This window comes from Siniperca chuatsi, linkage group LG17, assembly GCF_020085105.1.
Source record: "Siniperca chuatsi isolate FFG_IHB_CAS linkage group LG17, ASM2008510v1, whole genome shotgun sequence".
In the NCBI taxonomy this organism is placed as follows: domain Eukaryota; kingdom Metazoa; phylum Chordata; class Actinopteri; order Centrarchiformes; family Sinipercidae; genus Siniperca; species Siniperca chuatsi.
In genome coordinates, this window is record NC_058058.1 from 11283175 (window position 1) to 11302805 (window position 19631).

General features: G+C 42.5%; 3 protein-coding genes and 1 non-coding gene across 7 annotated transcripts in view; 1 reads left to right on the plus strand and 3 right to left on the minus strand.

Annotated features, from left to right (window-relative positions):
• aqp10b (aquaporin 10b) overlaps positions 1-3800 on the plus strand; it is a 4473-nt gene extending 673 nt beyond the window's left edge. The window contains exons 2-6 of the mRNA XM_044172659.1: positions 621-747; positions 1737-1874; positions 2507-2625; positions 3180-3397; positions 3526-3800. Coding sequence (XP_044028594.1) covers positions 621-747; positions 1737-1874; positions 2507-2625; positions 3180-3397; positions 3526-3730 — 807 coding nt within the window. The 3' untranslated portion in view covers positions 3731-3800. The remainder of the gene's footprint in view (positions 1-620; positions 748-1736; positions 1875-2506; positions 2626-3179; positions 3398-3525) is intronic.
• A 535-nt stretch (positions 3801-4335) lies between these two features.
• On the minus strand, positions 4336-14457 carry znf687b (zinc finger protein 687b). Of its 4 annotated transcripts, none has more exons than XM_044172646.1 (10): positions 14323-14457; positions 11257-13602; positions 10374-10636; positions 10080-10264; positions 9123-9299; positions 8818-8980; positions 8091-8447; positions 7707-7807; positions 7031-7118; positions 4336-6334 (listed from the first exon to the last, which is right to left on the minus strand). In XM_044172646.1, the coding sequence occupies exons 2-10, from the start codon at positions 13586-13588 to the stop codon at positions 5726-5728; spliced, it is 4275 nt and encodes a 1424-aa protein (XP_044028581.1). In that variant the 5' UTR covers positions 13589-13602; positions 14323-14457; the 3' UTR covers positions 4336-5725. The 4 variants fall into 4 exon arrangements, with proteins under 4 accessions (XP_044028581.1, XP_044028578.1, XP_044028580.1 ...); XM_044172643.1 differs by having other exon boundaries at positions 10374-10669; XM_044172645.1 differs by having other exon boundaries at positions 10374-10669; positions 14235-14364.
• On the minus strand, positions 8582-8717 carry LOC122865083. Its single transcript, XR_006375390.1, has one exon. It is a non-coding gene; the product is annotated as a small nucleolar RNA SNORA13 (small nucleolar RNA).
• A 208-nt stretch (positions 14458-14665) lies between the features above and the next one.
• On the minus strand, positions 14666-19458 carry LOC122864897 (26S proteasome non-ATPase regulatory subunit 4). The gene is made up of 10 exons (XM_044172660.1): positions 19315-19458; positions 18264-18404; positions 18036-18150; positions 17795-17881; positions 17568-17636; positions 17192-17407; positions 16607-16715; positions 16373-16504; positions 16208-16260; positions 14666-15285 (listed from the first exon to the last, which is right to left on the minus strand). Exons 1-10 carry the CDS (start codon positions 19338-19340, stop codon positions 15115-15117), a joined length of 1119 nt encoding a protein of 372 aa, XP_044028595.1. The 5' UTR covers positions 19341-19458; the 3' UTR covers positions 14666-15114.
• Between the last annotated feature and the right edge of the window lie 173 nt (positions 19459-19631).

The window sequence follows — 19631 nt, forward strand, 5'->3', positions numbered from 1 at the left end:
AGAAAACAATGAAATTCTTCTCTACTAGTTAATGCAAAATTCTCACTTGATAAGTAAACTCAGCATTAAGTATTTAACATAGTTTCCTAAAACAATTACATGCTTACTCTCTTGTTTTGAAACAGCTAGTGAATCCACACAATAGATAACCAAGGACTTTGGCCTGAAAGACAGACAGACAGAATGAAAGAGAGGGTGCCAGTCAGCAAGCGAGTGAGGGGGAGGATACAGAGCGAGGGTGGTGCAAGTGTTGCTCATCAGTGATTTGGAATAAGCAGTGATATTTGTGTGTCTCACCTGTCAGGGCAATGAACATTTACAACACAAATCATAAAGCAGGATCCGTGGCAATCAAGTTCATAAAAATAATAATAAAGAGATTATATACCAAGGCAATGCTGTGTGTTTGCTTACCTGTGCAAGAACTTGCTTAACTTTTCTGTGTGAATAGTAAGTTTCAGTGCCTAAATCAAAGTTTCATCACATCTGGAATACTGCGAGTTTATTTAATTTTTTTTTTTAATTCATTGTAAAGTCATGCAGATTGTTTTCAGGTTGTTGTTGTTGTTTTTTTTAATATATATTCTTCTAATACAACTCTTCATCTCATGTAATTGCAGCTGTTTGGATGTGGCTCCGTTGCCCAGGTAACCACAACTCAAGATAAGAAGGGGCAGTACCTGTCAATCAATCTGGGTTTTGCTCTGGGAGTAACATTTGGGATCTTTGTGTCTCGTGGAGTCTCAGGTGAGGGACTGTATGAAAACTATTAGAGAGGTGAACCTGAACCTCATGTTTCACTTTGTTTATAAAAAAAAAAAAAAAAAAAAAAGCAAGTCCCCCAGAGGTTATTAATGTGTTCTTTGAACCCCAGTTTAAAACTTAATATCATAAAAGATAATAAACTGTACACATCAAAGTCTGTTTACAGGTGTTGTGGAGTACTACTGCAAATGTGAAAAAGTTGTATTAAGCCTTTTGTGGCTCCAGAGGGAGCTGTGTGATAAACTGCCTCAAGTGATGTTGGTTGGGGCTGAAGTGGTCGAGTTGCATTGTGGGTAATGTAGGTGCCAAGTTTTGTCAAGAGAAGAAGAATGTGTGAAATTAAAAAAGACTATCGTGGGTTCTGGTGCATTGATTTTGATCCTTTTTTAAACTGCGCATTGTGAGTCCAACAGTGTTATGAATGCAATGCGGTGGAGTACTCTTTTTTAAAAGGAACTTTAAATACAGATAATTTAATAATGTGCGCCACCAATGTACACATTAATAACAACCCTGATACAGGGACATAACTATTTTCCTCTGCATATGGCATTTTAAGAACCATGGAAAGTTGTCTTTTTGATCTAATTATTTATTTAACTATCAACGATATTGCAGGAAGACTGAAATAAAATATACATTTAGGACATGAAAAAATGAGGCTCTCCCAAAAACTACTACCCTGCCTTCAGCCAAAAGAAAAATGACCAAACTCTCCCCCTTTTCTGACCCCTTCTCCGCCCCTAATCATTTTTCTACAGTCCCTAAGTTGTGCACAACAACAGAAATGCCTGTATTACTGTATATATAATATCACCTTTCATTCATTGTGCAGGTCAAAAGTTCTTGATGGTAGATTTATATGTAAATGCAAAGGGTATTTAAAAATTTCAGGACACAAAAAATCTATCATTTTAAATTATGAAATGTTTCATTTCAGACCTGAACTCTTGATTATTTTCATCCATAAGGTGCCCATCTGAACCCGGCTGTATCTCTGAGCTTGTGCGTTTTGGGAAGACACCCTTGGATAAAGCTACCTTTCTATGTCTTCTTCCAAGTGCTTGGAGCCTTTCTGGCTGCAGCCACCGTTGGCCTACAGTACTACGGTGAGTTTTCAACAATGATCTGCAATAAGAATCTTCCAAATAGTACACTAGAAGCAATTCTCTATAGGTACAAGGGGAAGGTTCATATTAAAGGATAAGGTGGGCGCTATTTTTCTTATTGCCAACTTATCTCATTAAAAGACCAAAACCAACAGTGCATTAGTCTGTCCCTCAATACTTTGGAACTTCCCAACTCTGTCTAATTTCCAAAAACAGCTGGGCACTGTGGTTTTTAGCAAATGTTACTCAAATTACAGGAAATAGATTTGTTAGAGACTATTTTTATCTGTGGATTAATATACATGTGCTTCAGTTGGTAGTAAGGCTGTGTATGCAGGATTGACTCAGAAGTGCCCATGTTCATTGTGGTAAAGGAATATGTCACCCAGTGCAACATTGTGGAACAACAGGTCTATGGCACAGAGGAATAAGCTATATTAGGCTTTGGCAACACAGACAACACTTGTTAGTAGAACCAGTTCTTTGTTGGTTTTGGTCTTTTCATGAGATTTGTTGACAATAAAAATATAGAATATCACCAGATGTATTCTTTATTGTTTAGTATGAATAAAAGTCTGCTAATGGTGCATGTGTTTTTGTGTGTTTTCGCATGTACGATGAGATGTTTGCAGATGCCATCTGGGCGTACAGCGGAGGTGAGCTGACAGTGACGGGTCCCACTGCCACAGCAGGCATATTCTCCACCTACCCAGCTGACTACCTCAGTGTGTGGGGAGGTGTCATGGACCAGGTCAGTCACTCCCATCAGTGTGAATTAATTAAGATTTTTAAAAGTCACTTGAATCTGTCACCAGCCAAATCACCAAAAAAGGTTTGAACATCATAGGTTATGTACTGTAATGTGGTCTCACCACTAGGCATCCACTTGAAAGCACTCACTGCCCAAACTTACAAATATAGAGATGCTCCTGTTTTTATAATGCATGTTATACTTGTATGAAGGCTTTTTTACATGCTGAGGGTATTTCTTTTAACTTGGATTTACTTGTTGGCCTACTATTCTGAGACAACTGTGGTTGTAATATAACCTTGGAGGCCACTATAGTAGATGTTGCCTTAATGTCCACAGTGGTACATAACTGGACAGGAAAAAGGCTGTGTTTTGACCCAACCAGGAAACGATGCCTTTTTTTTCAGTCCAATGACGTCTTGAGAGCTTTAATCAAGTGTCTACTTTCGTTTTTACTTCAGTGAATCTGTTATTCTGCTCCTGGCCTAAATATAGGACAGGATGTGCACACAACTACCTTTGTGCCTAGACGTAACACTTTCCCTGTTATTCAGGTGATAGGCACAGCTGCCCTGCTGCTGTGTGTCCTGGCTCTTGGGGACCAGAGGAACAGCTCCCTCCCTGACAATCTTCAGCCTGTACTGGTGGGAGCAGCAGTGCTGGTTATTGGCATCTCAATGGGCTCCAACAGCGGCTACGCCCTCAACCCAGCCAGGGATTTTGGACCTCGATTGTTCACATACATCGCTGGCTGGGGAGTGGATGTTTTCAAGTTCGTAGTTTCACTCAGGGCATTGATTTTTATCTGTATATTTAAACCATGCAATTTGAACTTGGTTGCCCCATGTTAATTCATTTAAAGGAAAGTCTGATTGTATGTAACCTTACTTGTCTTTGCAGGGCTGGAGGTGGCTGGTGGTGGGTACCCATAGGGGCTCCCTGTGTCGGGGCGCTGCTGGGAACATTGATCTACGAGCTGATGATTGAAGTCCACCATCCTCCCAGTCGGTCTGAGCTCCAGACCTCATGTCAGGAGGCCACTGAGGGCAAGACAGAGCTAGAGGGCGTGGAGCTAGACTGTGAAAAGCCCAGTAGTAAAATGTAGTGTTAAAATTAAAGAGAAAAAAAGTCATGTATACAGTAAATGCTGTGGATACCCACTGAAACTGTCTTTATAAATGTCTGTGACTGATTTATTAGAACAAGTAGATTGGTTGTGATTGCAGAAAACCTGTTTGGTAGCATAATTACATGTGCAAGCACAACTAAATCTAGTTTCTGCCACTTTCGTCAACAACTATTGGATGGATTACCATGATATTTGGTACAGACATTCATCTTCTCCTCAGGATGAATTCTAATGACTTTAGTGATCCCCTGACTTCTGACTTTTAATTTTTCCAATACTTTGGTTTATGGACCAAATACCTGCAAAACTGACATTCCATTCAGCCTCAGCTGTACTTTGGGTTTAGTGCTAATTAGCAAATGTTAGCATGTTAACACACTAAACTAAGATAAACATCATCAGCATCTTAGCATTTTGATTGAGAGCATGTTAGCATTTAGCTCAACATACCACTGTGCCTCAGTACAGACTCAGAGCTGCTAGGATGGTTGTAGACTCTTTGTCTTGTTAATCAAAAATATGAATTCTAGGTGAATGCAATATGAACAGAGAACTGTAAACAGAAGATGCAAACACTGCTCTGAATGCGACCCTCAATTCTGCATCTCTTTTACACATTTATTTCGAAACAGCACAAAAGTGTATGGCATTTCAGCAAGCAGACCACAACCATGGAAATTGAGCTATATAAATATGATATGACATATAAAAGATACAAACAAAAAAAAAATCTACTCATACGCCTCCATCCTGTGACCATGAAGGCCGTTTTTGAAACATACAAAAGAAATGTGATTACAGCAAGCACTGATTCTGTAGATAAAAAAGAACCGTCTCAAAGAGATAAACATTTGTATTCATACACATTAAGACAACACAACCCCCTCACTCTCCCTCTGCTTTGTAATTACAATGAATAGCTACCTCTGGGGGGGGGGGATTCTTTTTTTCTTTTAAACTTGAAATTGTTTGGAGAAAAAAAAGGGAACAGTACAAGTACAAGTACAAATACTATACGTATTCACATTATCATAGCAAGTTACTAAAACCAGAACGCTTTCTTTTAGTGTAATATGTATTTACATGGCAAAACTCGTACTCACATACTACAAGCAGGAAGCCTGACCTCTCCTTTTCTTCTAGTTTAACGATTAACAACATCACACATTATTCACACTACACAGGTTACAGACCTCCAGTAACCTCGTCTCCTAATAAAATGCCTTCAAAGATTCTCATCTCATGTCTCTCTTGCAGGTAAATCGCACCATGTCAGGTAAGATTTGACGCAACTGACTCAAACAAATACCAACAGCAGTAATGTGTTTCGTATAAATAAATATTAGAGCAACATAAAAGTCAGTGTCAAATTCTCTAAACACTCACTCATGCTTCAGACATCTTGAGATCTTGGCTTGAAATCCGTCGTACCGGCCTCTGGAGACGGTAAAACTGATCTAATTCCAGAAAAATGAGCATGGACTTGAGGCAAACAAGTATGAATACCATGAACAATGTAAAGTACAAAAATATCGGCACTACAGCTGTCAGGAGTACAGTGAGAGGTGTATGTATTTAAGTGTGTTACATGATAAAACAGGCAGGTGGCTACAGTCAGTGCAGAGTGAGAGTGACTGAAAAGGAAGGACAAGACATATTAGATACAGTATGGCTGATATATAAATGCTTTACTCGGGCGGGCTGTTTGAGAGCCTTTCCACTCAAGAGTCTATCACAGGTGTGTACAGTCACGTGACCAGTAACATGATCAAACATGCAATTACAATTGCACAGAAGAGGTGCCATAGATGGAGTTAAACTGTTTATAGTGGCTAAAAAAAAAAACTGCAGAGGAAGCAGCTCTGTTTCATCTCAGGATCAACATTCATATTCTACAGCCTCTCTCCTCCGTCGTGACCCTCGACTCCTCGTTGTAGATGATCTGTCGGTCTCAGAGGACCCGCCCGCTCTCTACTGGGGCTTGTCTGTCTTGTGTGCGGTGAGGAAGGCCATGCCGTGGGTCCTGAAGTGGGTGTTGAGGTCCGAGGCCTTGTCGAAACGCCGGCCGCACACCTTGCAGCTCAGATTCCCCTCTCCGTCCTCGCCCTGTGCCTGAGGGGAGGAGGCGGGCGAGCCGTCGGGAGAGCCGTGAGCGCGTGGGGTGCTGCGGTCTGCGTCGCTCTGGGTGTCCCGCACGCGGTGAGTGATGAAGCGGTGCCTGCTGAGAGAGCCTGCCGACGCGAAGCAGACGCCGCACTGCAGGCACTGGAAGGAGGCTGTGTCGGCCCGATGCTGGGGGATGTGGCGCTGAAACTCCGCCCCGTCCTCGGTGGAGAAGCCACAGGGGACGCAACGGAAAATGTTGTCTTCCTCCTCCAGCTCGTTGGGTGCCAACGATGACGATGCAATGGAAGCCCTGGTTCTCTTTGCAGGACCTGCACCCTCCTCACCGTCCTCAGTGGTGTTTTCTTCCTCGTCCCCTGCCCTGCCTCCAGGAGGTCCGCTCTCACCGTCTTGTTCTGAGGAGCTACCTGGTCCTTCTCCCCCTGTGGCTGCACGCTTCCTGGTCATGGGGGGACCCTGAGGACACAAAAAGGGAGACAGACTAAACATTTGCAGTATTGATACAAAAGGCAAGCAAAAAGGGGAATTTATATCTTGATAAACACTATTGCTGTGTCCAAATTCCATATTACATATAATTAATAACAAAGACAGTATACAACTTTTATAACTTACACAGCCCGCACGCCCAAAAGCAAACAAACAAAAAACAAAACATAAAAAAATCCTAAAATTACTAATAAACTGAACAATTCCACTTTACGTACTACATAATAATTGAATACAGTATACTGTTTTTGCAGTTAGAATACAAAAACTTTACTGTTTTATAATAACAGGAAATTATGCAATATTTACACTGACAAGCAATCAGTGATTTTTTTCACTGTACGTTAAACTTCACAAAGAGAAAACAAAATGTCTTTCCAAAGATTTATACCTATTTTTGGTTTTCTGTAGCCGTCACACCATCACCTGCAATTTATTTGTATTTCTTCCAGCCATGAGCAGCTTTTCCATTTCTTTTGTGCATTGCATTGTGGGACAATAGTGTACACTAACAGCAGACTCACAAATCAAGGTCTTTTTAAGTATGCATACTGACTTTTTAAGTAAACCTAATTTTGTCACTTTCCAGTGTGAACATTACAAAGCCTGCTTAGAATTACTGTCCAGAAACAGAGAGAACTATACTACACTGTCTGGACTCACCTGTCCATCTGTGGTTCTGTGATGGAGCCGAATATGCTTGTCCAGTAAAAACCGACTGCCAAAGGTTCGTTTGCCTTCTGTGCAATATCTGGAAAGAAATTAGGCAGGGTTAAATCACTTCATTCAGCACTGAGATTACACTAGATTATAGAAATTCTAGGCCTAATTAATATATCCTGACTGATACTGAATTTTTGAGGCCTATACTGATATCAATATTGTAAAAAATCTCATAAATATATATTGGCCAACAGTAATTTTTAACATAAACACATAACTTAAACTTAAACTAACATAACTATTTTGATAAGGATCCCTTAGTTTTGTTTTTTTTAAAGAATTGTGACACATTGCATTTGTCAGTGCTCTCTGGTGGACAAACTATGTAATGGTATCACTGTTTCTGAATGACTTCAAACCTAGTTTGGCATTTCTGTTCTACAATTTTCTGTTACTTATCGGGCAACAATTGCACAATACTGATATATCTGCAATCAGCTAATATGACGGATTTATCAGTCTACCTCCACTAGTTTACATGCCTAAATAAAGTAAAACTTTTTTCTTTTTAGAAAAAAAATTGAAAAAGAGGAAAACATTAAAATCTTTAGTTGTGAGTAAGTTTGTGTCTGACAAACTATAAAACATGTATTTGATGAAAGCTAAAATGACTTACTGGCAATGGAAGACTCTCTTATTGCCCTCATGAATGACACGCTCGTGACGTCTCAGGCTGGAAGACGTGCTGAACGTGCCTCCACAAATACGACAAGGGAACTTTGGAGTTGACAGCACACACACAGAGAGGCAGAGGGAGATAACATAAAAAGATAGTAAGTCTCAGTCAAATGTGCAACAGTACGGACAGGAAATGAACAACAGCCTCCACCCATACCCACACCATCCAGTATGGGTGGTTCTTTTTCCGCTTTACCTTCCACATAAGAGGTCATTTTCCATCCACAAAATACTAGTAGCTAGTTAAACAGTTCAGATTTGGTGCACTGAAGCCCATTCAATACATAAGTCGAAAATAAATAATAGAGGTAGTATGCCACACCTTGCCGTGCTCCATCTTCACATGACTCAGATAGTCTTCGTTGTCAGTGAAGGTGGCCTGACACTGGGGACACGTCCACTCAGTCTGGGCGGGGGGTTGACTGCTGCCCCCCGTGGAGGTCGGGTGTGTCCCTGGAGCCTCGTAGTCCTCGTCCGCATCGTCATCATCGTCGTCTTCCTCCTCTTCTTCTTCCTCCTCCTGTTCCCGCCCCCAGTCCTCTCCGTCAGAGTTGTCAGGTTTTCCAGAGGATTTTGATTTGACGCCAGAGGGACCGGAAGCGTTGGCCGGGGCTGAGGCAGGGTTAGAAGCATCGGACTGAGGCTCTGTCTGTTTGGCTGAAGGTCCTCTGTGAGCGGTCTGGAGGGACAACATTCAAGTGTGAGAGAACAGAAAGATATACAGAGCATTCGAAATGAATTCATTTAACTACTCTAACTGCACACAAAAAGATAATCTGACCCACAAAAACTTATTTCTGTTACTAAAGCAACTACTGTACTTGGTATAGAACTTAGGACAAGGTCACCGGAGAGGAACCTTGCTAAGACCGAACCAAGAAATTGCTGTATGCCTTTGTTGACACCACATTCACTGTAGAAAGCAAAGAATGGGCAACAAATTAAGGCAAAAAGGCTAATTCATGATTTGCAGTGACATTATGCTGTATCTATTCAAATTAATATCTAAAATCTATGATCTCTGAATGTTTACCCATCAGAAAACACACCTTAATATGCTCCATCATTGATCCTTTCTGGGCGTAGAGCTTGGTGCAGTCAGGACACTTGAACACGTGTACTTTTTGCTTGGCTAAATGAGTGTCAAAGTGCATGTACAGCAAGGGTTTTTGGGTAAAAACCGTATCACACATCACACACTTGTAGATCATTCTGCAAAAGGAGAAAAATACAGACAAAAGAATTCATATTTTAGGGATCTATTTCCAAAACGTGACCATAATTTTCAAACATCCTTTGAAGATATTTCTCTACATGCGAGTTGAAAATGTTTTGGTAGAAGTAGAACACGTACTTGGCCTGTCCTCCAGTGAGCGTTGGGTGCTGGGTGCTGATGTGGCTCTGGGCGCTAGGGGAAGACTTGAAAGCCATGGGGCAGCTGGGGCACTTGTGGAAGACCTCGCAGTGAGCAGTCTGAATGTGGGACTTGATTGAGTTCAACCCTCCAAACACGACCTGGCAGCTTGAGCACCTAGACAAGATCATGATACACAGTATGATGTATTATGGCTCTTAGACAAACACATTTTTATAGAAATGTACTTGAGTTGATATTCAGTGATATGAACATTTTCAAATCTGTCTCGGGTGTGTATACCCTAAAAAGTACACTACAGACAGATCTCAAATTACATCAGTAGACAAGTGTTTTGTGTTTGCACTTGATGCCCAATGTAAGCTATTGGCAAACTGCAAAATTAGTCATTTCGTACAGAAAATGTAAAATGCAAAATTGATAAAATATACAATTTAACCAACAAGACAAGTTGCATATAGTATGCTTATGCTTAATTTACAACAATGATGACTGGTATGTTGTGCATGCCTACTGGTTACTGAAAATAAATCAAAATGGTGATCATATTTTCTCAGATCTATAACAGCAGTTGTATAAATTGAGATCTGAGTCTTTGTTAAATTTAGAAACTAAATGAATACTGAGGTTTTTAAGAGCTGTTGATGATGCTAACCACAGGACAAACTAAGTTTTTAAAGCATTCAAGCTGGCCTAACCAGAATTCAATTAAGTTTGTTTTTTCCCCCCTAGTGCCCTGGGTCATCTAAAAAAAAACAAACAAAAAAAAAAACTGGCCTATCTGAAGTAAATTATCTGTGCTCTCTCTCTTTGTCGGGGTATTAAATCAAAGCCTAGAATTCACTTGAAATAATATTATAGGATCATTTAGCAAACTTTAAAAATATGGGATATGATGACAGATCTTAATGATGGTTTTGTGAAGCGTCTCCACACCTGTATCCAATGCGCCTGGCAAAGTGCAGACAGGCCTCCTCCAGGTGGGTCTGGAAGCTGGCCTGCCGGGCGATGCCGCCACACTCTGGACAGACATGAGGCGCTCTGTGTTTATGGATCCTCTGGTGGGCGGACACGGCACACGAGTTAGGCAGCATCATGGGAGGCGAGCATTGCGTACATGTCTGAAACAGGAGAAAGGGAAACAATCTGATCTGACAATCTGAATAAAACAATCACTGACCACCAGCATTTCATAACAGCAGGTATCAGCAGCACGAAACAAAGACTCACTGAGTTGGGAGCAGCTCTGATCTGCTGAAAGTGGGTGACCAGCTCAGCCTTGCCAGAGAATTGCGTTTGGCACTCTGGACATTTGAAGTTGTTGTACTGCAGCCCCTCTGCCTTCTTGCAAGGCAGAGGCATCAGTGCCTGGGGGCCCTGAGGTGCACGGCGGACCGGTCGAGGCTGGGCTGTTGCTGGAGATGAAGCATCCTTCATTGGGCTGGAGTTGGCAGAGACGGCGGGGCCCCCGGGTGTGGTAGAAGGAGAGGAGACTGGAGGAGAGGAGGACGAAGAGGAGAGCAGGCCTGGTCAGCCAACGGTGGAAATCAGAAGACACAAATGGGACGTGGTCAATGGAGATGAATCACAAATGAATGATGATGTTTTTCATGAAATATTATCAGACTAACATGTTTTTGTTGTTCTTAAATGACTCTTTACACTAACAGAAATAAAAATGTATGATGTAGAGCTGAAAAGATTAGTCGATCAACAGATACAATACAAAATAATGCCAAAAATGGCATTTATGCAAAACTTATACTAGGGCTGCAATGATTAGTTGATTACTTCATTAGTCGACTGACAAAAAATGTATCATCAACAATTTTGATAATCAGTCGTTTGTCATTTATCCTATCCTCTGTTTCCTACTCCTCCAAATGTGAAAATTTTATGCTTATCTCTGTTTTATATATTGTAAATTGTATATCGTTGGGTTTTGGACTTTCAGTCGGACAAAATAAGACATTTTCAGGACGTTGTATTGGGCTCTATGAGATTGTGATTGTGATGATATGATTTTTTGACTGAATGATTAATTAATTAATTGTGAAAATAAACAGCAGATTAACCGATAATTCAAATAATCATTAGCTGGAGCCCTACTTACCACCAATGGGTGTTATGTCCTGCTGTCCAATCATCTGCTCTACAGTGACAGGCCTCATGACCAGGTGTGAGCACTGCATGACCAGCCCACGCTCCTTATGCTCCCTGGCATGCAGCAGCAGGCTGCACTTATTGAAGAAGGCCAGCCTCTTAGCACAATGGTTGCAGGTCACCTCGATGCGGAGTGATCGGCGGTCGTAGTGTCGAGCCAGGCTGCGCTCCAGGGCAAAAGCATCTCCGCACTCCAGGCAGCGGTACCCTGTGGCTGGAAGAGGGAGACCCCACTCAGGTGGTGGAGGTGCTGATAGGTCGGGCTTGTAGCTCGGCAAAAGGTTCTTACTGTTCAGGATTTTGTTAAAAGCCTCTACCAGGCTCGACTGACTGCGGGAGATGACAGCGCCTGTACTGTTGACGATGGAGGCAGGTTTGTTTGGCTGGAGGGTGCCGCCTATGATGGTGCTGCTACCTCCGTTAGCGGTCTTATTAGTGGCTGTACGGACACTAATCCCACCAGCAGCAACTGAGAACTTGGGAGAGGAGGCCACGGCGGGAGTTACAGGCAGGGCAGCAGATTTAGTGATGCTAACGGCAGTGGCAGAAACCTTGGCCTTGTCAGATGCAGCCATTTTGTTTTGGACCTTCGTGGCGGCAGCTAGCATGACGCTGCTGGCTGCGAGTGTAGACACAGGCAGAGAATTGAGAGCACTTACTTTCTGGGATGTTGTTGTCATGTGACCAGGGGCAGCTTCAAGTTTTTGGGCCTTGTTTCCTAACACCTTACGTTCCCCAGTTTGAGCTTTAGGGTCCAAACCTTTCCCTGCAGCACCACCTTTAGGCGCTACCCTTGTGACAGTTCTAGTGATTCCACCTGTGGAGGTTTTAATTGTTTTTATTCTGACTTTGAGGGGTCGGGATGGAGCTCCAGAAGCTGCAGGCGCAGAAATGCCTGCTTCTCCGTCAGTGGAAGGAGGTTTAGGCTTGCCATCATCTACCTCCATCTTCTCCTCGCTTGTTCTCGCATTTTCTCCCTTGTCAGCTTTTCCATCAACGACCTTCTCTATCCCATTCCCCACTTCCATCTCTTCCTCCTCCTCTTTGGGCTCCCGCAGTTCAGGAGGAGGGGGAGTGGAGGCCAATGCAGGGCTGGAGCACCTCTTAGCTGCAACTTGAGCAGTTGATTTCGGCATCTCTGGTTCAGGACTCTCTGGTGAGTCTCTCTCCTCTATGACATGTTCTGGATGCCTGTCCTCCAGCTGGGGACTCTCTGTTGAGCCAGACTGGGGTGTTGAAGTCAGAGATGCCCCTGAAGGGGTGTCCCCAGGTTTAGGGTGAGATGCAGTAGAGGATGTGGGCTGAGTGGAGACAGAGTCAGACTTGTAACGTCGGCTCAGTTGAGTACAAGTCGGGGATTCTGGGTTCTCTTGGATCACCAGTGGACTCCCCAAATCAGGGTCAGAATCATCCTCCTCCATCTGCTGGTGCTGAAATCCAGCAGGGCCAACTTTTGGAGCTCCGTTAAAAGGCTGAGATGAGTGGAGCGGGTGTGATGAAAGGGCAGAAGGTGGAGTGGGAAGCAGAGGCTTGGAAGGCGGAAAGAAAGGCGAGGCTAATCCGACGGGCCCACCTGCAGCCAGAGGAGATGAGCCAGCTGATAGAGAGGAAGATGAAGGTAATGATGCTTTGACCCCATCTGCCCTCTCTTGGCCTGTATCTTGCTGCTGCTGGTGCTGCTGCTGTAGAAGCTGCATCTTCCGGGCCCGGCCCACTGGATCTCCAGATCCCTGCGCCACAAGCGGTTTAAGTCTGTTGAAAATATTCCCGCCCTGCTTGTGAGACTTGGCTGCACCCGCACCTGCTGCTTCTGACACTTTAGGGGTGTTCATGGACCACGGCGCTCCGTTAGACTGGGCCTGGCTGAGGGGAAGGGGCGTGGAGACACCAGACGCTCCAAAACCGTTGTGGTTGAGAGCCTCAGATTCAGCCATTCCAGGGGCACACGCACCTAGTCTAGGACCTACATCTACCCCTGCGATCACATCGATAGGGTCCTGGTCTGTGTCTCCCTCCCCTCCATCTACGGTCTCAAGGCGTACTTTATTCTTCACAATCACACTAACAATTGAGGTGTCCGCCTGGGGGTCTGAGGGGCTCGGTGGTCTCAAGGATGACCCAACGCCCACCACACTATCCGACTTTCCCAGAGGTGCGCCCGCAGCTCCATGGGGTCCCTCTGCCTCATCTGGTGCAGACTGGATGGCCTCTTTGGCATCTATGTCAGGAATGTCAAATGCTGCCAACAGGTCATCAAAATCTGGGGTCTTCATGTCCCCCATACCGGGATTAACTCCTGTAAAAACAAATTCATAGACATGGTAGAAGAAGGCAACAAAATACACTAGAATGAATCTGCCTGTTGTCCATCAACCTTAGCTCTGCCTTGCTAGCATAATACCTGCAAAAAACCTCAGCATACAAAATATTAAAATCCTCAATGGTCATTAAAATGTATATTTTCGAGGTAAATTCCGCGCATAAAATTTCTTGCACGCACCTTCTTTTGACACAAAGTGACAAGCTACAGCAGGTTAGCTTGTTATTAGGGAAGCTAGCTAAGCAACAAGGATCCTGCACTAGCATTTACATTAGCCAGCTAGCGCACTAGCAACGGCGTTTCTGCAACCAAACCCTCCTCTGGTAACAGGTTCAGTACTAATTTCCTATGAATGGGAACCCCTGCTTCAACAATTTCGTGCATGCTGCAGCAATGACTATTTGAGAAACAGTTCAACCGGGACAACGTTTCGTAGCAGCGACCTCGGTTATTATGAGCTAACGTTATTCCTTCCCGACTGAGTCTGGCTAGCTGGCCACTGAGCTCCAGCCAAGACAGAGAGGGGTCATTTAGCTAACTAGCTAGCGTTCGCCATAAAAAAGCAACTGGAGCGGTTTGCTGAGGTGTGGTTTGACAGCGATAACTACCCGTTGCTCGTAGGGTCGACGATGTCACACAAGAGGATGGGTGAGATGGGGATTTTCGTTTAATATTTCATGTATTTTGATTGTTTACCTGGATATGCGATTCCCGACTATCCTAGCTCGTTTTCAGCTGAAAATGCTTTGCTTCCCGTCACATGACCCGAGACATCCTATCAGGCTGTGATAGCGCTGGAAAAATGCATGGAGGATGCTGCAAACGACACGTATATTTATTTCTACTGTGCATGACATAAAACATTAATAAATGTCCTTTCCAGGCTATTTTTGAACACCATGCGAACCATGTGAAGTTGGGACAGAGGTCTCTGCATAAAACTGATGGTTTGCCATGATCACACCTTTTTGTCTTCCCAATGTACTCACAGCAGTCAACACTGAGTTTCTGAGGGCAACAAAAACACCAAAAGGCAACATATTTACACATAGCTTTTATTGCAAAAAAACACAAACATGACAGGAGTGTGGCTAACTGTTTAGTTTAAGAGCCTGTCATCACAAAGTCTTCTCTCTTCTGATCAATTATCAGTAATTATAGCATGTAGAGAAAATGTAGGGTAAAGAGCGCAAAGCAATTTGAGAGTAAGCACATATTACATTTTTAAGATTATATCAATTTATGTCACTGGGCAGTCAGAATTTACACTAGTCATTCAGTACTGTAGGTATTTCTTTATTTCTGTCATATTGGTGCTTTTGAGTGTCTGACAGGAAACGAAAGAAGTATTAAATGTGAGAGTGCTGTCTCATGCTGGGCTGTCAGTCAGACGATGCTTCAGCAATCTTTTTGTATATTAAAGTAATCGGCATTAGTCTGCAATTGTTCGGGTGTTTTTCTAGTCGATGTTTGAAGTCTCTTTGTTCCTCATTTCTTCTTCTCTTCATCCTTTTTGCCATCTGGCTTGTTTCCTGTCTGTGAGGCCAGGGAGCCCATGGCGTTGCGGATGGCCTCGTTGTTCGGGTCAACACCAGGCAGGTTCTCCAAGACGCTCTGAAGGAACTCTGGGTCTTGCATCACATCATAGTCGTCTTCCTCCTGTTCAATTACAATATAGGATACAATCGATTAGGTCTTCATTTAAGTGGTTTTAAGATCCAATAGGTCCATGATTTGGCCATGCCTCATGTGAAGGTAAATGTATGTATGTATGTGTGTATGTATATGTATGATATCAGCACCAAATTTTCACGTGTGACATCCCAAACAATGCCTGCTTATGTTGTATGTGAAGTGCTGTTCAGTGGGAGGATCCACTGGGTCCAGATGTGTTTTTCCCCACTGTAACTTTTCATTTCAGTTTTCTTCTCATGGTATCCTCAATTTTCCACAATAAAGAAACATGGAACTCTCCTGCATAATTTAACAATACCATAGGCCTATGTTGTAGTCATCAGTTTTAATTATTTCAACTTTGTTTGTGAGAAATCATCAGAACCCATGAGCCACAGCAGCAATTGTTATGGAGGATAAAAGAGTAAGAGGTGCGAATAAGCGCTAATTCAAAATGTTTTGTTGTTGCAATTGAGAATAAATGTATTTTTGGGTTTCTACTATGCATAATCTTTACCTTTCACTTAGCCTTTACCTTCGTAGTGCATGCAACAGGATTTAAATCTCAGTGATACGATGTTAATTGGACTAATTAATTCGACACATTTTTATGTACACCTTTGACTTTTTCTTTTAATCAAAGAACCAGATATTTTCTAATGCAGTTGCCCATTTGTTTGTATTGTTGATTCAACTAGTGGAATTTCATGTCCATTCAGGCCTAGGAAGAGCTGCCAGTGACCTAAAATTTGTCTATGCAAAAAAAGAACCAGACTTTTACATCCAGGACCCTGGATGCCAGAAATATCTCCTCCCCCTTTGCAACTCTATTGAGAAGACATGACGGCCAGCTGAGCCCCATTTCACAATTGTTTTACAGTTTAATTTAAATCATATGATGACTCACCTTGGCTGATTCTGCAGTGTCCATGGGGGTTCCTGTGTCCATTTCTCCATACTCTGTTCACAGAACAAGTGAACTTATCATCTTAACAGGCATACTAGCAAATGTAAGAGTGGCCATAAGTAATAGCAAGAGCATATATTTGTATGATAATCAACTGGAACTTACCTCCTCCAGCAAGAGACATCTGCATGGCATAGGCTATCTGCTCCTCCTCTGTCATGCTGCTGAAGTCAGGAAGCACTGCTGCACCGCTCTCAGGCTGAGATACTGACATCTTCAATAAGGCCTCCTCTGATTCTATGAGAAAATCAATCAAAACATAGTTCTATCGAATCCTAAGTATTAATATAATCAGCGCTGTCTCATAAGTGAAAGCAACTACTTGAAAATTCAAATTACCATCTGCACTGGGTGTGGGCAAGCCTGCCTCAGCTACAGAAGCAGCAGCAGCTCTGCGGGCCTCTTCCTCCTGCCTCTGTCGCTGCTCCTCCATTGATACACGCAGGGCCTAAAGGATTGCACGGAGACAGCACAGTGAGAAATAAAGGCAAATAAAAGGGCACCACTTCTATCCACTTTTTAGTCTACAATTAGCTATTCTAATTACCCCACTGTGCTGCATAACATTGGGTTTTTACATGTTGATGAGTGGTTTCTAACCTCAAACTGGTTCCTAGTAGCTAATACACATGTATTTGCTTTGTAAACAGCATCTCACACATTGGTGTTAGCATAGGCACGTCTTGAATGGAATATCTGATAAGCATTTGAGTTTTCCCCTGTATTTGTACAACTACTGTATATCATCAGGTAATAAATTATAAATGCTATTTTTTTTTTGGTGCTATCACAACAAACATGAATGTGTGCTTTAAAAGAACCCTTGAATTTCTCTCTCAAGTCAATATATCTTAGTCAATATTTATGCTAGGTAGTAGTATAAAAAGTTTGCTGGCACTTCACAAACATCTATATATTGCTTACCAGGGCTAGCTCTGGATCAGCACTGGGATCCACACCAAACTCAAAGTCGCTGGCACCAAGACCCATCATAGTACCTCCTTCACCGGCCAGGATGGGAGAGGAGAGCAGCGCATCAGCCAGACTGGGACCTGGAGGGACTGTGACCAGATGGGAGCCTGTCCCCTCCTTCCCATTTAAAGTATTTATAAAAGCAGTCAGCTTCTCTGTGTTCACCTCCTGAATAAACAGTTGGAGACAGATGGCAAGGCCAATTGAAAACTCAATTTATGGATGGGAAGAAGTGTCAGATATGGAAATCAATATTACATACAATATTATACTTTAATTTATTCTGCCTTATAGTAGTACGGTGGAAGATAAACCGAGAATTCCTCACCTCTTCTCCAAAGTTGATAATATCCACATTCACTTTCTCTTTTTTCAAGCGCTTTGCCATCTTGACAAGCTGCAGAATCAGCAGGTTGGTACAGAAGTAAGAAGAGATGAAGAAAGACAGACATACGTAGACAGCGGGAGAGTGTCTTAAAGCTATGATGTGTTTGTAGGAAAACAACATGTCTCTGTTGGATTGGCTCAAAATGTGATACAAGACTTCAAACTCACATCTTTTTCATTATCCTCCACAGGACTCCCAACGAAGGCAATGATCCTCATCTTGTGGTTTTTTCCTTGCCTGTGTTTTAGGGCCAGCTACGCAGGAAAAAAAAAACAAAAATATGGCCACTCTAAAACTGCTGCTGCAGAAAGCAAAACCTCTTATTTACCAATGAAGAAATTGCTAGGTAGAGCCCGTCTTTCAAGTTTGAAACAAATGATTAAAACCAGAAACATCCACGTTACACACATGAGCCACTCTGATGCCTGTGCAGAAGCAGATCTTTCCTTTGGGCTGGACAGCGTGGAGTTTGGACAGGATGCGGCCAGAATCTGGTGTCAGTGTGGTTAGGACCTCACAGTTACTGCATGAAAACATAAAGACAAACATCCACAGTTATCCATCATCAGCAACCATGTGCATACAAAACTACTTGTGCTTTGAAGTGATATGAGGATTATCACAACAAGAGCTTACTTTGCCATGGTGATGAGGCCCACGTTGTTTTCTGGATTGCTTCGTGTTTTAGAGTGGCAAACAATGTTGACAGCATCTTGTTGAGCCTGTAGCCTCGTTGGTAGAAAGTCTCCATTTCTCATGTATTCACTGTTGTCCACACTGAGGGGAAAATATCAGTTTAACGTGGCGCTGATAAACTTGACTTGACAACACCATATGTTGTCGGTCTTTGTTGCTTTTTATATACACACCTATTTTTTTCACCTACTTGTATGTAACAGTTACATAATAGTTCAAGGTTTATGTTTACCTATCTTTGTTCAGCTTTGTTGTCCTTGTTTTTAGCTGTATGTCTATTTCTGTCTTCTTGTAAACTGTTCTTGGAACTATGTGTAAGCACACAGAGAAACTTATTCTTGTATGTGTACACAATAAAGCTGATTCTGAAACATCACTTAGCTAACCAGCTAACGTTAGCAGTTGACATGTCATTCCCATACAGTCTATGGTCATTCCCATATCAACCAAGACCTAGTTAGGCCTAAGTTAGTAGCTAGTTTCCGTTAGTAAGACATCTCACTTCCTCTTCACCATCAGCTCCCTGTAGAAAGGATTGTCTTCTTCAAGGGGGAAGTAGATAACAGGTTTTTAACAGCTGGCGTTACAATATAAAAAACAACATTAGCACGGCGGGCTAACGTTAGCAATTGGTGACACCACATATGTCACTTGTCGAAAAATTCAAATCAGAGGTTGTCAGTTGATAATTCCGATAGAAAGCAATAAATTATAAAGAATAACATTCATGAATGTGGTCGTGAATGCTACGGCCCCAACAAATACTTTATTAAGACAGCAAATCTAAGCTAACATTAGCTACAATGACTCAGCCAGTCGACACTGCGTTAGCCGGCTAGCCGTCAACGGTCAATTATCAGCCCAGTTGACAGGAACATTTCCTTCTTCAGGTCTATGAACTACCTTATCGAGTAAATATATATTACGTCTTTGTATGAAGCGCTAACAGGTCAAAAACTACACACAAAAAAGGCATTTGTAGAGTTCTTACCAGACCATAGTACTTTCAAGCCCCATTTTGGAAACTTCTTTTTTCTCTCTGTCGCAATCTAACAAGCTCACAGGCTATTGGACAAAGAGTGAACAAAGCGAAATATGATTGGCCAGGTTTTGTAACCTGTAAAGCGACAAATAGCATAGAATAGAGTAGAATAGTTTGACAATAAAACTCTTAACTCAAGGTCCACTTCCTAGCTTTTTTCCTAAAATATACAAATTTACATAAAACTTTCTTGCTTTTTTTTCTGGAGCCTTCAAGTGCATCTCTACTTTAGTCTCCCTTTAATTTACTCTTTATAAATCCTAGCC

Bases quoted from the DNA above. Each gene is read 5' to 3' on its own strand.
- znf687b (XM_044172643.1), bottom strand. From the start codon at position 13,588: ATGGGGGACATGAAGACCCCAGATTTTGATGACCTGTTGGCAGCATTT. The intron at 10,265-10,373 runs GTGAGTCTTTGT...CTCCTGTTTCAG, and splicing joins TCAGAGCTGCTCCCAACTCA to ACATGTACGCAATGCTCGCC. The intron at 8,981-9,122 runs GTACGTGTTCTA...CTCCTTTTGCAG, and splicing joins CTCACTGGAGGACAGGCCAA to AATGATCTACAAGTGTGTGA.
- LOC122864897 (XM_044172660.1), bottom strand. From the start codon at position 19,340: ATGGGGCTTGAAAGTACTATGGTCTG. The intron at 18,405-19,314 runs GTAAGAACTCTA...TTTTCCCCTCAG, and splicing joins CTTGAAAGTACTATGGTCTG to TGTGGACAACAGTGAATACA. The intron at 15,286-16,207 runs GTGAGTCATCAT...GTAATTGAACAG, and splicing joins ACACTGCAGAATCAGCCAAG to GAGGAAGACGACTATGATGT.